At 35.5% G+C, this 17,497-nt stretch overlaps 1 protein-coding gene across 5 annotated transcripts in view; it reads right to left on the minus strand.

Annotated features, from left to right (window-relative positions):
* Positions 1 to 3,067: 3,067 nt before the first annotated feature.
* Positions 3,068 to 17,497, minus strand: part of LOC579712 (histone-lysine N-methyltransferase ASH1L) — a 76,495-nt gene continuing 62,065 nt past the window's right edge. For 3 of the 5 annotated variants that reach the window (XM_030976608.1, XM_030976607.1, XM_030976612.1), the window contains 16 exons: positions 17,119 to 17,227; positions 16,567 to 16,719; positions 15,790 to 16,054; positions 14,023 to 14,230; positions 12,900 to 13,032; positions 11,628 to 11,781; positions 10,987 to 11,177; positions 10,417 to 10,510; positions 9,817 to 9,958; positions 9,160 to 9,244; positions 8,277 to 8,364; positions 7,240 to 7,409; positions 6,702 to 6,739; positions 6,085 to 6,177; positions 5,590 to 5,786; positions 3,068 to 3,506 (listed from right to left, as the gene is read on the minus strand). In XM_030976608.1, coding sequence (XP_030832468.1) covers positions 3,430 to 3,506; positions 5,590 to 5,786; positions 6,085 to 6,177; positions 6,702 to 6,739; positions 7,240 to 7,409; positions 8,277 to 8,364; positions 9,160 to 9,244; positions 9,817 to 9,958; positions 10,417 to 10,510; positions 10,987 to 11,177; positions 11,628 to 11,781; positions 12,900 to 13,032; positions 14,023 to 14,230; positions 15,790 to 16,054; positions 16,567 to 16,719; positions 17,119 to 17,227 — 2,197 coding nt within the window. In that variant the 3' untranslated portion in view covers positions 3,068 to 3,429. The remainder of the gene's footprint in view (positions 3,507 to 5,589; positions 5,787 to 6,084; positions 6,178 to 6,701; positions 6,740 to 7,239; positions 7,410 to 8,276; positions 8,365 to 9,159; positions 9,245 to 9,816; positions 9,959 to 10,416; positions 10,511 to 10,986; positions 11,178 to 11,627; positions 11,782 to 12,899; positions 13,033 to 14,022; positions 14,231 to 15,789; positions 16,055 to 16,566; positions 16,720 to 17,118; positions 17,228 to 17,497) is intronic. The other 2 variants (XM_030976609.1, XM_030976611.1) reach the window with 2 other exon arrangements.

Raw genomic sequence — 17,497 nt, forward strand, 5'->3', positions numbered from 1 at the left:
TTGCTTTCATTTTCAGTTAGGACGACTGAATGTTTACGATGCATGAATAGTACCTGGTCATATATTTGTCTTCCTCATAACATAAAGTACATTTGGGGGTGGGTAAAGGGATCAGGGAACGGGATCAATTTCATTTCCAGCTGCGTATTTCAATTTTTTTCTTCCCCTTTTAATTAATATAATAGTGACAATATTTAGTCATCTTTGATTTGAATTTTAAAATTACAATTGAATAATTACATTCCATTCAAATATTTGCCATTTAGAATGTCTAATAAATACAATTTTGTAAAAGAAGGCATGACCAACATTTCAGTAATATACAACCATTGACTACTTGGTAATCTGGATAAAGAGGAAAAAAGAATCACAAATCACAAATTAACATATATATTCCATTCATTCTAAAGCATAAAAGTACAATTTCAAAAATGTATTTATAGGGCAGTGTTATATCAACCAAATTCTTTTTGTTTAAAATGCTTTAACAAGAATGTATACACATTTACAATAAAATTGAATTTCATTGATTAGTAAATTATGATTAAAAACATAAAGAAATATGAGATGCAACCACCACCCTTTTAGGATAAATTGCACCATACTGTACAATGAAAGCTATCTACCGCCGCCACCGGGATGAGAAATACACCTAGCACGTCGTATTTGCATCCTTTTTCATCATCAGTCTGAATACTTTCTGCATTGCCAATTTAACAAAGCATCAAATGATTTGGACTACGCTCTAAACCAAATATTGATACTAAGCTAAGATTCAAAGAAGTTCACAAGAGGTTGGGCCATAGTTTGTTTACGCAAAATAAATAATATACAACATTAAAAGAGCTTTTGTATTTCAAATATGAACTCAATACATTTTCTGTTGTTTTGAAGTTTGTTACTTTTCATTCTTAGAGAAATAGAACTATAATTAACTCAAAAGAAAGAAAGGTACACCATTTTTTTCTTCAAAATTTCAGATAATTCTCAAAATTCAAATCTCATTGTTCATTTTGAATGGCTTGCATATTTCAATGATATACAGTGTACATGTACAACTCATCTAGAATCAGTACTTTGCTTAAAATATAAATGATATATAACTCTGTTTTATATACCCATCACAAGATTCACATTATTCATGATTCAAGTACACACAACATCACAAATAATGTCGGTGGTAGGAGATTTCAAATATATTTGATTTTCGCTAAACAATTAAATCAATCAAATGAATAGCATGATCATTCTGTTCAAGACTGTTCAAGACTATATATATATGACTTTCTGCTAAACCAACACAAATGCACACATATTAATTAACCAATGACAAGATCATACTCGAGACAATATTCAAACGATAGATATAATCTTTAGAATTGTCTGAAACCTTATGCAATCGTTGCTCATCATTTTTTCCCTTTAACTTTCTTCCGGGCCAAGAAGACACAGATAGAGAATGAAAGAAGGTGTGTGGGGTTTGTTTGTGACAAAGAGAAAGAGAGAGAGAGAGAGAGAGAGAGAGAGAGAGAGAGAGAGAGAGAGAGAGCAGAGGGAGAGAGATAGTACGAGAAACGATATCCGTAATTAATAGGTTGCAACTCGCAAAAAGGAAGTTTTGTCACAAGGGAATAATGTTGAGCAATTGTTTGTAAAATAAATGAATTCCTAATGTCAAATCATCGAGATGGAGATAACTGACAGTTGTGGTACAATTTATTTCATTAAAATATATCATTGTGCAATTTAAAAAATTAAAAAAACTGGAGAGAACAAAATTAAATATGTACCTCCTTATGAATAAAAATCTAAAGAGACCAGGAATCAGTAATAACTACAGACTTTGTTAGTGACACAGTCAGTCATTAAGTCACAAGTAACAAAGGAAATGATATGACATCTCTATGATATACAAGAATATTCCAATTTCATAAGAGACATAAATATAAATAAATCATCTTTAAAAGTTTGTTAAGCATTACATGATCATGAGTATATTTCATATCTGTACTCAGTTGACAAATTGATCCAGATATAGAAATGACTCTAACATGATTAATAATACAAAATTTGAAATACCACTGATTTCCATTTGTACAAAAGCACAACAAAATAAGAAATGGTGTACTATAGTCAACAGGTGGTTTATATATGTACGCTTTTGATTATTTATTGACCCAAACTGGTAAGTTGAAAGTATCTGCTCAATTTCTTCACATGCAAGTAGTAATAAGCATGTGACAGCCATAAAAATAACATCTGTGACTATGTCATCATCAATTGATTTGCAATATTTCCAAAAATGAATATCATGAAATATATACATATTTCATTCTGCTCCACTCTTTGGTACAATAGCTATTATGAAAACATGATTAATGGTTAAGACAGAAGCAGTATGAAAGTGAGCCAAATTCATCTCTTGAACTCATGTTGAATTATATATCACAGAACAAACAGAATAATATGCACAACAATTTGTACAGAGAATTCAAATGGGAGAGTTCATTTCAGAGAAGCATTGATACACATAGAAACAAATACTTTGAATTTCATTATAAATACATGTATGAGATCATCGGTGAGAACATATTTCTATTGTGTATCACTGCTTTCTGTTTTCAATCATTTCATGGACTGACAGGAAAGCAAACTGCTGCCTTGTTGTGTGAACTAATGAGTAAACCATATTCAATAAACAATCAATACTTACAATAACTTTGTAAGACAGTTTCCCTTGAAATCAAATTTCTTTATCAGAAACCCTGACAACCTTCAAATTTTGTCTCGTACCTCTACCAGTTGTCCGGTGTCAGTACATTAATACTCTACTTTCAAGTTGCATGTCTTTGTATATTTCTTGTGCATGGACTGGAAGTACTTCAAGATTCTCTCTCATTAACATACCCTCTGGTCATCAAATAACTATCAAGGATATTCATTATACTTTCTGTCTCAAATGAAAAGAGCTGGACCTATTGTATGATGGGAGAGAAAGATATCAGAGCAGTAACTATCAAATCATTCTACAGCTTGACCAAAGAAATGTTTAAATTTCCTTTACTATCCACCCTTCAAAACTTTCAGGGCTTCGTATATAATTTGATGATCATTATGAAGTGTCATTACCTATCCTAGCATGCTTTTCACACCATTACCACTGCGTTTCCTGAACCATAATGTCTGCAACACTTGAACTTGCGATTTGTAATTTCGAGTCCAGACCACCACAGGGGGAGCCATCTGCTCCATTGGTACTTCTCTTTTCATATCATTTAAATGTAATCTCATCTACTTGGATCAAAGCCCGCCTTCCTTCGTTTCCTGCTTTCGTCGTCTCTATGGTAACATCTGTCTCACATGACCCTCAGCATGGGTGGGTGGGTGATGCCAGGGTGCCTCCCTCACAGTCTATCGCCACAGCGACCTTCAGATGAAGCCTTCCATGACCGGCGCTTGTCTCTTCCTCTGCTTCTTGCCTTGCTCCAGGAGGTATGTCACATCCACTGTAAAAAACAACAACATCCAAACAGTGACGACCTGCACATCTTCTGTATATATTTGTCTAATTTGAGTATTGGTTAATATGCATGTGAGGATTGGTATTTACTGTGAGGTTTTCTCGCTGGAAGTCACAAGCACTGCATACAGAAATGAGTATTTGGGATAGCACATTTGTGGCACAGAAGCTTGGTCTATTATTTCCAGCTATTTCATGTCACATTTGAAGAGCAATCTTTTCCAGGGGACATATCTCCTATGAAAGAATGAGAAAGCTTTTTTCAGCTGTACAAGAGAACGCAACCTCTTTACAATAATCTTGTTTTACTAATCATCTCTTTATACATTCAACAAGGTCATCTCGCTAATTTGACTGGCTTTGGTCAAGACAATAGAGGGTATTATAATGAACTTGCTTCTAAAAGAAGCGCATCAATATCGGACTCACATTCACCAAATAGCCTTGTGAATCTTTCTTTAGCTTTGAATTGCGTGCTAATAGACTCGTTCAGAAGAAAATTGAACTTTGAAAATGTCAAGCAATGAATAAGAATCAATGGAAAACAAAGTGATGATATATACGGAGAACAGGAGATAATAGCAATAATGGAAGCTAAACGTATTCAAACCACCATCATTTATTTTTTATTTTTTACAATAGTAAGAACAGAAAGCGATGAGAAGTGTACATTACATGCCCATACCTCGAAATAATGTCTCAATTCAACAGAGCAACAAAAAAATCATGTTAATCTGATTTTTCATCTTCAACACAAATGATATGTGCAAATGAAACAAATGCTTTATAGAATAGGACAAGCAAAATGAAGTATGATTTATTTTTATTGAATGCATGCTACCGCAAAACAAAAGATTATCATGGAAAATACTACTGTAGCAGACAAGAACTCATTGAGGGATGATAAAATCATAGAATGTATAATTCAATGAATGTCTGGAAAGATGAGGGAAAAATAAGTATTGATGTTCTCTCAGGCAAATAAGATGTGCATTGTTTAGGATGCAAAAGGCTGGATGTGGATTTTTTTTCTTTCTTCATATCATTCTACAAGGAACTAAATAAAAAAGCAAGTATGATCTCACATCTATTAAGTATGACATGCTAATTGTGTGCTACATAATGCATAATGATTAAGATTAGCAATTTAATCTGAGTGATGCTCTTTAAATGACAGAGAATTTTTTTTTTTTTCTTCTAAAGGGGAGAAGTCATGCAGCGTAACAAAATGCCATAATTTTTTTAGTATCATTTGATATCATCAAGATTAAAATTTGTATTCATTTTATTAAATCAATCCTATAGTTTCATGCTGAGAGAATAACTAATACTCATATAAATAATTGAAGGAGGCAGATCAGGGGTAGTTTGCAAGGTGCACGAGATACTGAAATAGTGAAAATCAAATGTGAACATATTATTTGATATTAAAATGTGGCAAACTTATAAAACCTTTTTCTAAACATGTTGGTTGAAGAGCAGATTTCATTTAGAGCAGACTTTGGGAATCATAAGATTTAAAAAGAATCAGTGTATTTTTCAATGTGGAGAAACTGATTGATTAAATGGTGCACCTAAATTTAAAGCTACTATAAAAGAACCATCTCATAATTCAGATTTCTAATTGAGAAATAACTTCAATGACCTTGCGGCATTATTCTTTTCTCTTTTCATTTTCTATTTCCTCTCGTATTTTCTTTGAACTTATACTGTTTTTTTCATATAGACATAAAAGACTAGGGTTTCTCACAAAGTCTGACTGATCAAAATGAAATCTGCTCCTTACCAGGCTCAGATATTGTACATGCTGTATATTTACAGTGTTTCAATATTTCACAAATTGGGCTCGAAAAAATACCTGTTGCATAACGAGATGCATTTGCCTGTGTGTTAAGAAAGGCTAACAGCAAATTATATGTTTGCAAAATTCTCAGGTTTGTCCCAAATCGCTAAAATATCTGCACACAAAAATAATCGCATATACAATAACATGATGGATATATGCAGGCAGAAGCAATGTAAAATGAAATGAAAGAAAGAAAATAAAAATAACAAAATGGAACACTAACAGACAGCAGGGCCACCATCATCATCATCATCATCAAGAGAGCCAGCCTTACACTGCTTGGTAGCTCGTTGTTGAGAGAGAAGCCGCAGCATGATACCATCGAGACGTTCCCGCTGGATCTCCTTATCAGCCTCCGTCTTGGGCCCCACCGATCTCTTGCCATTCTTTGATGTCTTGTCAGAGGTATTTGTTGCATCGCTGGTACCGAGGAGAGAGAGGGGAAGAATGAAATGAAGTCTGATCTAAGAGTATTCATCCACGGTTTGTACTTTCATTCAATAATTTGTGCAATCATTCATTCATAATCAGTTTTGTATATTACACAAAAAAGATCTTTTAACTGAAATAATATTGACCAGAGCTTAGTTGCCATCTTCCAGTTACCATACATCTAAATACTGACTTACATTTAAGAAACAATTCAAAACTGTTAACGAAAGAAGACTGTTATCCTTTCTCTCTTTGAAAATAATGTATAGTGCATTGATATCCTTACCCTGACTTCTTGAGTCCATTCTTATGATTTGAGTTGTTGATCGACTCATCGGAGCCTGAGGTCTTGTCCTTCTTACACTTCACCGGGTTAGTCCTGAAGAAAATATGGGAGAAAAGAAAAGAAGAGTGAATATCTAATATTATGTAAAGTACAGAGTGCAGAGTACAGGTTATTCATGTATAATGTATGTCAAAAAGAGAATCATCTAATAGCGTGTTGGAAATACACAAAAGATGTATCGCACAAAGTATGCAGAACATTGAATTCATGATATGGATAATTTTAGGTTGTACAGGTGTTTGTACAGGTGCTTGTATTCAAGCTACTCTGCTCCGAACAAGTTAGTATGCTACTACGAATCTATCTTTGATGTATGGAGTTTATCCTGATCACAAGAGGATTCTAGGACCACAACCCCTTCACGGTCATACCCTGATAATCATCTCATTGAACCCCCCCCCCCCCCCCATGACACTAAATGTAAACCACTAAGGAAGTTGTCCAGGGTGTAATTGTCAGGGAAGAGGGGGGGGGGGGTACATTTTTCCAAGGGGCAATTGTCCACAGGATGGTGGTTACAAATTGAGAAGAATAATCAATAATGTTTGATTTCTTACCTTTGTTGTCTTTTGAAATGCTCTGGAATGTAATGAGGCTGAAAACAAAAAAAGAAACCAAAAGAAAAGATGAATACATTTCACTTGTGTATGAGTTCAAAGCTTTCAGGCTACAAACTTCAAACAAGTACGTTTGTTGCTTATGAAACAAATTCAACTCAGCTACAGTTAGGAAGACAAGTCTAACACCATCAAAATACATTGTTTTTCCAGCTTCTGGGATTTCACTACGTTAAACAAAACGTCCCATCACAATTAATTCTCTGTACTGTTGGTGCTCAAAAAAATAACAGAATCTTCTATTATCCCTTGCACTTAATGTGAAGATTAAGATAGCTAGGGTTGAAGTCTATGATTGTATATTATCTACTGGTGAACTAAGAAACATAATGTTTGGAAACAATAAAAAAACAATTTAATAAAAAGTAAAAACTTTGAAACTGGTGAAATGTGATGAAATTAGAAAATAAAGGAATATGCTGCTTTGATATTGATATTCTTACACCAAATTTAAATGTGGAAATGGTTGTTTGCTTACTGTGTAATCCCTCTTGGGTACAAGCTTCTTCTCAAACCTGTCAAAGGCATATCTCTTAGTGCAGATGGGATATCGACTGAGCTTGCCGATAGGACTGAAGAGATGAGCTGTCCGATCCAGACGGTACTCACAGACATACACATCCTGCTCCTTCACCCCTTTAGGTCGCCCTGGAGAGGGATTAAAGATAAAATTAAGTTCAGGTAAATAAATAATATAAATTCTCACAGAATTCAACGAAACTTACACTGAATATTCAAGATTACAAGTAAATGACATGTACCAAACAACTTTGGTTATAAAAATGTATAGGGGCTGAATGTGCTTAACACGGGTCACTATGTGCAAATGGGAGTTGTGGATTTTATCGAAGATGATGCCCAGTAAGGTTTTTGCATTTGTTTTTATTTCACTGGTTCAAACAACCAATCTACTGCAGAATAAATCTCAGCAATTTTCTCTCAATATTTGAATCCCATACCAGACCTTAAGAAGATTATAATCTTGGAAACTCAATGTTTGACTGAACAGGTGTTGCTTCCTAAAGCTGGACGAGTAACAGGTAAATGTAGTATAAACGGTTAGAAGAAACAATCCAATATCTTCGTTCAATTCCATCCTGATACAGCTGAGGTCATAATCCCATTACTAACAATTATCACCTATACAACGTACTACCTAATCCCATCAATCTTTTGATGTAATTTTTTCCATTTCATGAGACAGAGTGCATAATACATGTACAGACAACATTCATAATTGCAGAAAAGGTAGGAGAAATGTTAACATCTAAAATGTTTCATTCTAAAATGTTTCATAAGGTATGTTATAAGAGCAAAAAATCAAACAAAACACTTTCCTTGGCAAAGTGATTAGTTTGTACACTTTGCTAAACCCTCTAGGTATCCTGACATCGGATATGGTTTAGGAGATCTGGGAAGTTCTGAATCTTTCAAGAAACCAATTTCAACCGAAATTCCTGATTATAAAGGTCTATATGGCATATAGAATTGAAGCCTTGCAAGAGGTGTACCTACCTTTGCAGTACTTGGCAAGGTCCATCACACAACAGAGTCCTACAATGGATTCTAGTCGAATGATCTCATACAGAGGCACTCGGAACAACTAAACACAAAATGGAAAGAAAAGTCAGAAAACATTGTATTCAAACTGTCAATATGATACAATGGCAAAGAGAAACATTGTATGAATCACATGAAATCATGGTATGGAAAGGGTCATTTCATTAGCCTGAACTCAATACAGATATTAGTAGCATTGTAACAAGATATATGGATTATGTCAATACACATATATATGCCAATCAAAACTGCTGGTGATATCATAATAGCAATATATAAAGGGGAGAAAAAGAACCCCTCCCCCCCCCCCCCCCCCAAAAACAAAAAAACAAAAAAACAAAAAAACTGATCATTGAATTTTAATCTGATTAGTGGCATAGCATGAAACCTCAAAAAAATACACAAGAGCAATGAGCAATTTAGCTGTGGTAGAAAATATATATATATGAGTAAATCACTTTTATTCAACATTGAATCGTAATAGAGCTCTCGTGAACAGAAAGGTATTCCTTACGCTGATGAAAACAATTTGCAAAAGACTATAACATTGTAACTAATGTCCTTTGGCAAGACATTGATCTACATTTGCCACTCTCCACCCAGGTGAAGTAAATGGGTACCTGGTAGTAATTTATTCCTTGAAATGCTAGAGCGCTGTAATGGCAGCCATGCTAAAGCCAGGTTAATAATCGGGAGCGCCAGGAGTGTCCAGTCTGACAGACATGAGTGCTATACAAGAACCCACTGTTATTAATATTATTATCTAAATCGGAGACAAATAAAATAAACAAGTCTAAGATGGTTGGTTTTTCGCCTTCTCTATTTGCCAAAGTCTTACCTCATTTCGGAAGAACTTTCTGGACGGAGTATGGTGAGTTTCATGAGGCCTCAGGAAATGGTGACCGAATACAAAGCGCTCCCCTCTGAAAAAGAGAGACAGGATCGGAATAAATATATAAGTATTCTTGATCTTATAAATATGTCAAATATTAGAAATACAATGTATTTTGCTTTATTTTTCTAAGGAAGTTTTCAGACAAAAGGGATGAATCTAGGGTTCATACCATTACTTTGAAGTCTGAAATTAGGGATCTTTCACAAGATTGTTCTTAACGATCAAGTCACTCGAGGACAAAAGTTTAAGTTCTATAAAAGGAGATGTCGCACCAGCAAAAGGTTACATTCTTCAAGTCAAAGGGGGGTTAACTCTTATAAAGACCTCTCTGCTGACATTGTTGAGGCAGACCACTGGAAACAGAAGTGTAATAAGTTTGAACCTAACCGTCTGAACTAGATTTTCTCCATTTTGTGAAGATTGATTGATGAGCTTTATACGATCAGGAACAAACCTGACAGGCACTCTACAAGTCTTTAGAATAACTCGGCCTCATTGTAGGTAATTCAGGTAATTCAAGATAGAAATGGATGACAGCTAAGGGTATCAAAGCTCTGATTACATTGAATAGAGGGTGAATACTAAGACGCATCGACTCACATTTCAGTTTTCCAGAGCTTTTCCACCCTGAAGATGTTGAACTTGTCTGGTGTGGTATTAGCCATGATCCTAGCTGATGTTCTCATCGGTGAGCCATCTGGGTTACGTCTCTGGTTCTCATGTGCAAGGTACACGCAATCACCTGTAAATTGGCAACAAATTAAAATACAGAGATCAGAAGGCTGCTTGAAATGGAATCCAATCTTGATTTGTGTGGAATCGAGTCACCTCTACTACCCTTCTTTTAGCAATCGTCGGGCCATACTAAACATCACCATCGCTATCAACATCATCACCATCTTAATCATCATCATCATCATCACCATTGTCATCATCATCATTATTATTGTAATAATCATCCCTATCATCGTAATCATCATCGTAATCATCCCCATCATCATAATCACTGCCACCACCACCACTACCACCACTACTACCATTACCATCACCACCACCATCATCATCACCATCATCACCCTCATCATCACCATTGTCATCATCATTATCTTTATTGTCATAATCATCCCTATCATTGTAATCATCATTGTAATCATCATCGTAATCATCCCCATCATCATAATCAGCATCATCATCACTTACCCTGTTTAACCATGAGTGTATCATCTCTTTGAAGACATAGATAGTACGTATGGTTGGGTTGTGCATTCTTGGGCTGTGGGGCCATTATAATCTCCTACAGAGAAAGCAAAAGGATTACAAAATACTTGGTATAATTCTTTCTCCATCTTGTGCATACAGAAATTAAATACATTGTTACCTTGGCAATAAAGTATGACTGCAATAATATAAATAAGAAAATTTATTTAAAAAAAATATATGCTATTTATACCGGTATAGAACATAGAACTTTAAAGCGACTGATGCAACAAGTGCTTCACAGAGCACTAGTACTCTACTAATTCAATTAAACTAACGTATTTTACAATCAGATTCTGCAAAATAGATGTATACATCAATTTTAAAATCATTGCACTGTATGCTGTTCATTAATTAAATTTATCAGTCCATGACATTCCAGAGGTTGTACTTTCTAAATCTGTTCAACTAATGTTGTCTGTTATTAGTTTTTTTGCTAAATAAAATGATAATGATAATAATCTTTAAGAAAAAATGTGTTGACATGCATGTGTTCATTCTATTCAAACTAACCTTTGTCACAGGTCGAGGGTCACAGAGTTCACAGAGGTAATGCTCAGGTTGATCTTTGACCCCTACACAGTCGCAGTGCTGCCAAACGAAGCACTTCTCACATTGGATCATCAATCCCTCATCGTTGAACAGACCACACAGGCATCGAATGATCTCTTCTTCTTCCTCTTCCTTAGGCCCTGCCTTGGGGTCTGAGCAAAGAGAAGCAAAAAATACAAAATGATTTGATTTGATTTGTGGATTTCTGAATCTTAAACAATGTGAAGAAGCCGTATTTTGATAATGCATAAAGATATTATGAAATTATACAAAATATGCCTTAATCACATAGCTTGAAGTAATGAAAGCCTCCATAATCCTCTTTTAAAGAAGAAAAACACTTCGAAGAGAAATTTTGTCAAGGCAGCATTTTTATCCACATTTTGGAAGTACACCTGTATTTTAATCCTGAATGTAATTTGTTGTAAAGTTACCTTACACTGATAATGTGTTCTTGATCAGACGGTTATATTTCTTAATGTTTTTACATTTATGCATTTCACTAATTATTCACTAATCACCAAAGTGGAGTATTACTGGTGAGGCTTAAAACATAGGTCAGTCTGAAAGATGTCTTTAGAGATGTCTTTGATAACACCCACCTTTGACCACTTTGAGAGCCTCAAGGTCCACTTGTTTCCTGACCGGTTCTAGGATGTCCTGCAGATGGCTAGTGGCCTGAGCCTTGGCAGTCAGATAGATCTTCCTTAGGACTGCTGCATCCTTCCCTAAGTCTGACCGCTTGCCATTGTATTTCTGTTGGACATACAGCAATGGTAGAAAACACTTTAAGAATGAATGACAACGAAAGTACATGTAGCAGAGAAATCAGTGAACCTAAAAGGATGTTAAAGTGACTCGGAAACATTGCCTCAGATTCTGAAATAAAATCCTGGATTTAGCTCATGCTGAAATCATAATTACAAACCTTTAGGTCAGTCAGGAAACCCATGACTTTTACAAGCCGATCGCCTGTCTGATTATCAAGATATTTATGATCAGAATTAGACATTTCAAAAACTGTTATACCAATGTTTTCTATAACACTACAGTCTATTGGGGAAAATGAGTATGGTAAAACTGGTCACTCAAAGATTTTTACTTGTTTGAAGCACTTCATGATAATTTTTAAGTGCAATATTTTTAGGGCTTCAATATTACCGATACACCATATTACAGACACTGATAACACGTAGGGCCATGCATCTCAGATTTGTAAAACTGGAAACATTGTTAAACAATGCCTTTAAATATAAAATGTCTGATTGATTCCATATTTATCAGAGAGCACACTTGAACACATGAGGATCAGAAAATCATCAATGCGGAGCTCACCGGGAAATAGTCTGTTCATATATTTTTTCAATGTCAATACGGGTAATTTCAAGTACCCAATGAGATAGATGAACCCATTATCAACAATATAAAACTGACATACTCACTTAGAGTTTATCTAAGACAAATAGAAACTGACTTCTTGGCCTTGCCTTATCACACATCACAAATACAAAGATCACCGAAGAGACATACAAATACATTATTAAGCTGCAGCAGGTGTACAGCTCCTAGTACACTGTGTTTACAAGTACATTTTAGTAAACAAGTTGAGGGTTCAGTGACACAATGACATAACTCCTTATTTTGCCAAAATGAGTATTTGAGAGAAAAAATATTCAGAAAAAAGTGGGCTTTCCAGGAAACACAAAGACTTAACTCCACCCAACACCCCATTGAAGTCAGACAATGGCTAGTGAAACATAGACTTAACTCCTTAAGGCCAAGTGCTCAGTGACACACAAACCACTTTTTTCTCAAAACTGCCACTGTCACTGACCCCTCAAAGTCATGAGAGAAGAAGTGAAGAGTTCACTGACCTCTGAATTCTTGAAGACTTTGAGGAAGTCTGAGTCGAAGGCCTCCACACTCTTGTATTTGCCTGTCATCAGGTTCTTCTCAATGGTACTCAGGTCGACCGGGTCAGAGATACGCTTGTAATAGTCGGGGTTCCTGCAAGAAGAAACAATGAAACGTTATTAAAATGGATTCTCTGCATTTCCTTTAGATGAATCAATCAGAAAAAAAACTTACTTTAAAGACAAACTCCAGTACTGGTAAAAAAAAATATATAATTCTCACAGAATCAAACGAAACTTACACTGAATGTTCAAGATTACAAATAAATGACATGTGCCAAACAATTTTGGAAGAAAATGTATACTGGCTGAGTAATGAGCATAGAAAGACAAGGAAATCAAGGTAGTACTAGCCCCGACACCATGTGTGTTGTCCCATATATAGCTTTCTATGTGAGTGCTTGTTACTTTACCAAGACTCGGTCAAATTTATTATGATTTTGATGACTCCAGAACCTTGCAGTACACACCAATACTTACATGCTACATGATCAACTGTTTCTGATCCTTTCCACACCTTTTCTTTCACAATGCAATCGCATTACCAGTACTAAAGTTTATCTTTAACATTTGAATGTATAACTAGTGAAAAACATAGATGTCATTCATAATAGATATATACTTTTAGATTTTAAGAGTTATTCAATACATATAATATTAATCAGAGATTGTGAAGCATTCCTTTATGTTTTTCACCTCTACTAACTACACCCCTCCCCGCTAGAGAAATCTAGGCTTTCTCTAAATTTTCCAATATTTTGCAATATACAAGATTTGAATTAAATATCACATGTATTTCAACGTACATCTACTTGAATATTACTTCATTAAAATACAATATAACAAGTAATAATAGAGAGAAAAGGAAATGAAACATGGGAGGGGGAAAGGCACGAAGGCACAACAGAGAAAAGAAAAAAGAGGTAGAGAGATTGGGGATAAAGTAGAGGGATAAAGAGAAAAATGGGGAAAGGAAGAGAGTGAAAGATGAATGTGAAAAGGATAAGAGGGAGAACTAAAGAAGGAGAGAGACAGACAGACACACAGGAAGAGGGAAGGCGTAGTGAACCAAAGATTAAATCACCTTTTCTTTGATGGTAGATTCATGAACGGGATGGCAAGGCTCTGTCCGCTAGGGTTGCGATAGGTGCAGACGGCGGTGTAGATATCCTTAAAGACCTGAGCAAGGCGTGCTGCTTTCGTCACCTCCGTGTTCTCCTGAGCGGCAGCCAGACGTCTGGTCTTCACCGAGCGTGAGGTCTTCAGCGCTGTGTACTGAGCCATGAACACATCTAACCAACAGACAAAAACAGGGTCAATTGGATTAGCGATGCATTCTGACATTTGGCTTTCCCGATACAAAGGGGTTACTCTGTCAGCGGGGGCATTGCAGCTTTTCATGTCACTATTCATTTTGATATCCGAGGATGTTTTTGGAGTTCTCAGGTTACGTTGGAGAGAGAATAGAAGGTTTGATGCAATCTGGATCCATGGTATGGATTACATAGCTAGCATTACATCTTGACAGTCAGCTGAAAAACATCTTCATTCCTATGGCTGATCATAATATAATAAACTTGGATTCTTTAAATCGACCAACATATCAATAACAATCTCCATGGCATTTGCCAGATAATGCCTTTTATTCTCATGAAACTTTCAAATTTGTTGTTCCTTATTAAATTTCTATTTCTAATGTTCATCTCATATTTCATTACATGCACAGACGCCCATTCTTGTTCTCACACTTATTTGTCTTCTTTCTTTCTAGTCTTTACACTTTGAAAGAACAATTTTCAATTAACTGATTAAAACTCTCTGAACACTCTTTTGTTGTGCAGTCAGTGGTATCATTATGATCAAAGCATAAATAATTTAAGATCTAACTGGGTAACGGTGGACTCATTTATATGTCAAAGCACCTACCGCAAGTGAGAATGTACAAAACCCAATTTCAACCCTGGACCCAACACTACACCTAACCCTAACTCTAAATCAAGCCTAAAACCTAATCCTAACCCTACACCTAAATCAAGCCTACAACCTAACCCTAATCCTAACTCTAAATCAAGCCTACAACCTAACCCTAATCCTAACTATAAATCAAGCCTACAACCTAACCCTAATCCTAACTATAAATCAAGCCTACAACCTAACCCTAATCCTAACTATAAATCAAGCCTTAAACCTAATCCTAACCCTTACTCTAAATCAAGCCTAAAACTCAGTTGCAACACTAACCCTGTATCTTTGGTGAAGCAAAGCCTGGAGATTTGTCGCCGTAGAAAATGTTGAATTATCAGAAGTGAATCTTAAGTGTGACTTATTGTATCTCTACTATACGCCAAACAGCAAAAGGAGTTGGTTAGGAAACCTTTACATTATTTATTATACATGGGACCAAAGTGGTCTGTTGCAGGTTATGATGATTAAAGATAAACTTGAGTTCTGGTAAAAAAAAAGAAAATGAATTCTCACAGAATCAAACAAAACTTACACTGAATGTTCAAGATAATCTGTCGTTCAATAAATGTGATTTGCCAAACAATCTCGGGAGAAAATGTATACTGGCTGAGTAATGAGCATAGAAAGATAAGGAAATCAAGGTAAGTAGGCCCGACACCGTTTGTGTAGTCCCATATACATCTTTCTGTGTACAGTGCTTGTTACTTTACCAAGACTGGCCCAAATTTATTATGATTTTGATGACTCGAGAACCTTGCAGTACACACCAATACTTACATGCTACATGATCAACTTTTTCTGATCCATTCCACACCTTTTCTTTCACAATGCAATCGCATGACCAGAACTCAACTTTATCTTTAACAAAAGAGGGAAAAGGAGTTACCGGTTGAGTTGAGAGGACTCTCACCTTTCCCACTCCTGTCCTTGGTATACTGCCTCTCAGCACTGTTGGTCCTGAGGTTGCTACCCATCTCACGTTTCTTGAGGATGGCCTCCCGTATTCGCTTCACTCTCTCGATGTTCCTCAGCAAGAAGAGTTGGTTGTCAGCTACAAAGTTCATCTCCCTGTATGACATGGGTTTGGGGAGGAGTAGCTCTCTAGGTCTGGATGATACTCCTTCTCCTCCTTCCTCGTCTCCATGACCCTCCTGGTAACCATGGAAACAAATGGATTTGATTAGCTTGGAATTTAATCAAATGATTTTCAGGATGTTTATATTTGTTTGATATAAGAGATACAAGAGATACAAGATTTAGAATAAAATGAAAAGAAAAGTATGTTCATAAAAGATGCCACTGCATGTAGAAAATCAAGAGAAGAACAAAGTATGAGAATGGGAAGATTTTAAAGATTTAAATAATTTTTGCTTGCATATTTTATTATTATAGCCAATTCACACCACCCTCAAAAGCATTATAACCTATTAAACATAAAGAAAGATAAATTTTGCTTGGAGTATATGGGAAATGCAAGTCATATCAAAATCAAATCCTTGTCCAGCTAAGCAATATTATCTTTGAAAATCTGTGAAACTTTAGTCTGCCTCATTAACACCTCAGTATTCTACAACTTCTATCTCTCATGACAAAGGATTGGAATATGGTTGATTATCTATAATTTCCCAGAATATTCTGCCTTTGTTGATAAACCTGAACTTACATGATTCTTCTTCATGATCTTCCCCTGCCGACTGTTCTTAGATGTAGATGACCTCTTGACCGCAACCTTGTTCTTCTTGACCACTGTGTTAGGTTTCTGGGCCTTTCCTCCGATGTACCCTCTACACGTCTCATGACCGCAGTTACACTCTTGCTGTTATGGTGCATTAAATGAACAACAAAAAACAATGCAGATGTAAGAACAACAAGACATATGTGAAAAACACTATTATTACTGGCACATTAAAAATTATCCAATCTTTGTTCTAACCTTTAATTTCTCAAATATATATAGAGTGAGGGTTGATATTGGGTTTGAGGATAAAGTGTTTGGTCCAGAATTGGAGATGGAAATTTGACAAAAATAAGAAAATGACCCTGGAGCATGAGTTATGCAATCAAATGAAGAATTGCATATATTCATAATGGGGGTAGACTACAAAATCCTGATAACTTATTGGTAATTCAAGAATCTGATTTCAAATATCTATATCATTTCCCCTCTTTCAGTGAGCCCTGTCCCATATGAAACATATTTCTGAGCACTGCTTACCTGTGTTTCCATGTTGAATGAGTGGAAGTTGTAGTCATATGTGAGCTCCTCTCCAGGTTGTATGTCTCTCAAGGCAAACATTCCTATCCTATACAACCCATTCACCATCCTGAAGGAGAGAAAAGAATGAGATGAAAATATCATCAATAAAAGATAAACATTCTTGATTTTAAAAACACTGATGATTCTAACATAATATCACAAGAATTCAGTCATCCTCGCTTACATTTTGTAAGAGAAATTATACAAATGTATAAGGCTTAAATTATGTAATCTTGCTTTCTACATGTGTAACAGCTTTGTAGGTGATTGTAAGATGGCAAATATTAGTATTCAAGAAAAAAAAAAAAAAATTCTCACACTCCACAACCCCCCCCCC

The sequence above is a fragment of the Strongylocentrotus purpuratus genome, unplaced genomic scaffold, assembly GCF_000002235.5.
Source record: "Strongylocentrotus purpuratus isolate Spur 01 unplaced genomic scaffold, Spur_5.0 spur5_scaffold_9, whole genome shotgun sequence".
In the NCBI taxonomy this organism is placed as follows: domain Eukaryota; kingdom Metazoa; phylum Echinodermata; class Echinoidea; order Camarodonta; family Strongylocentrotidae; genus Strongylocentrotus; species Strongylocentrotus purpuratus.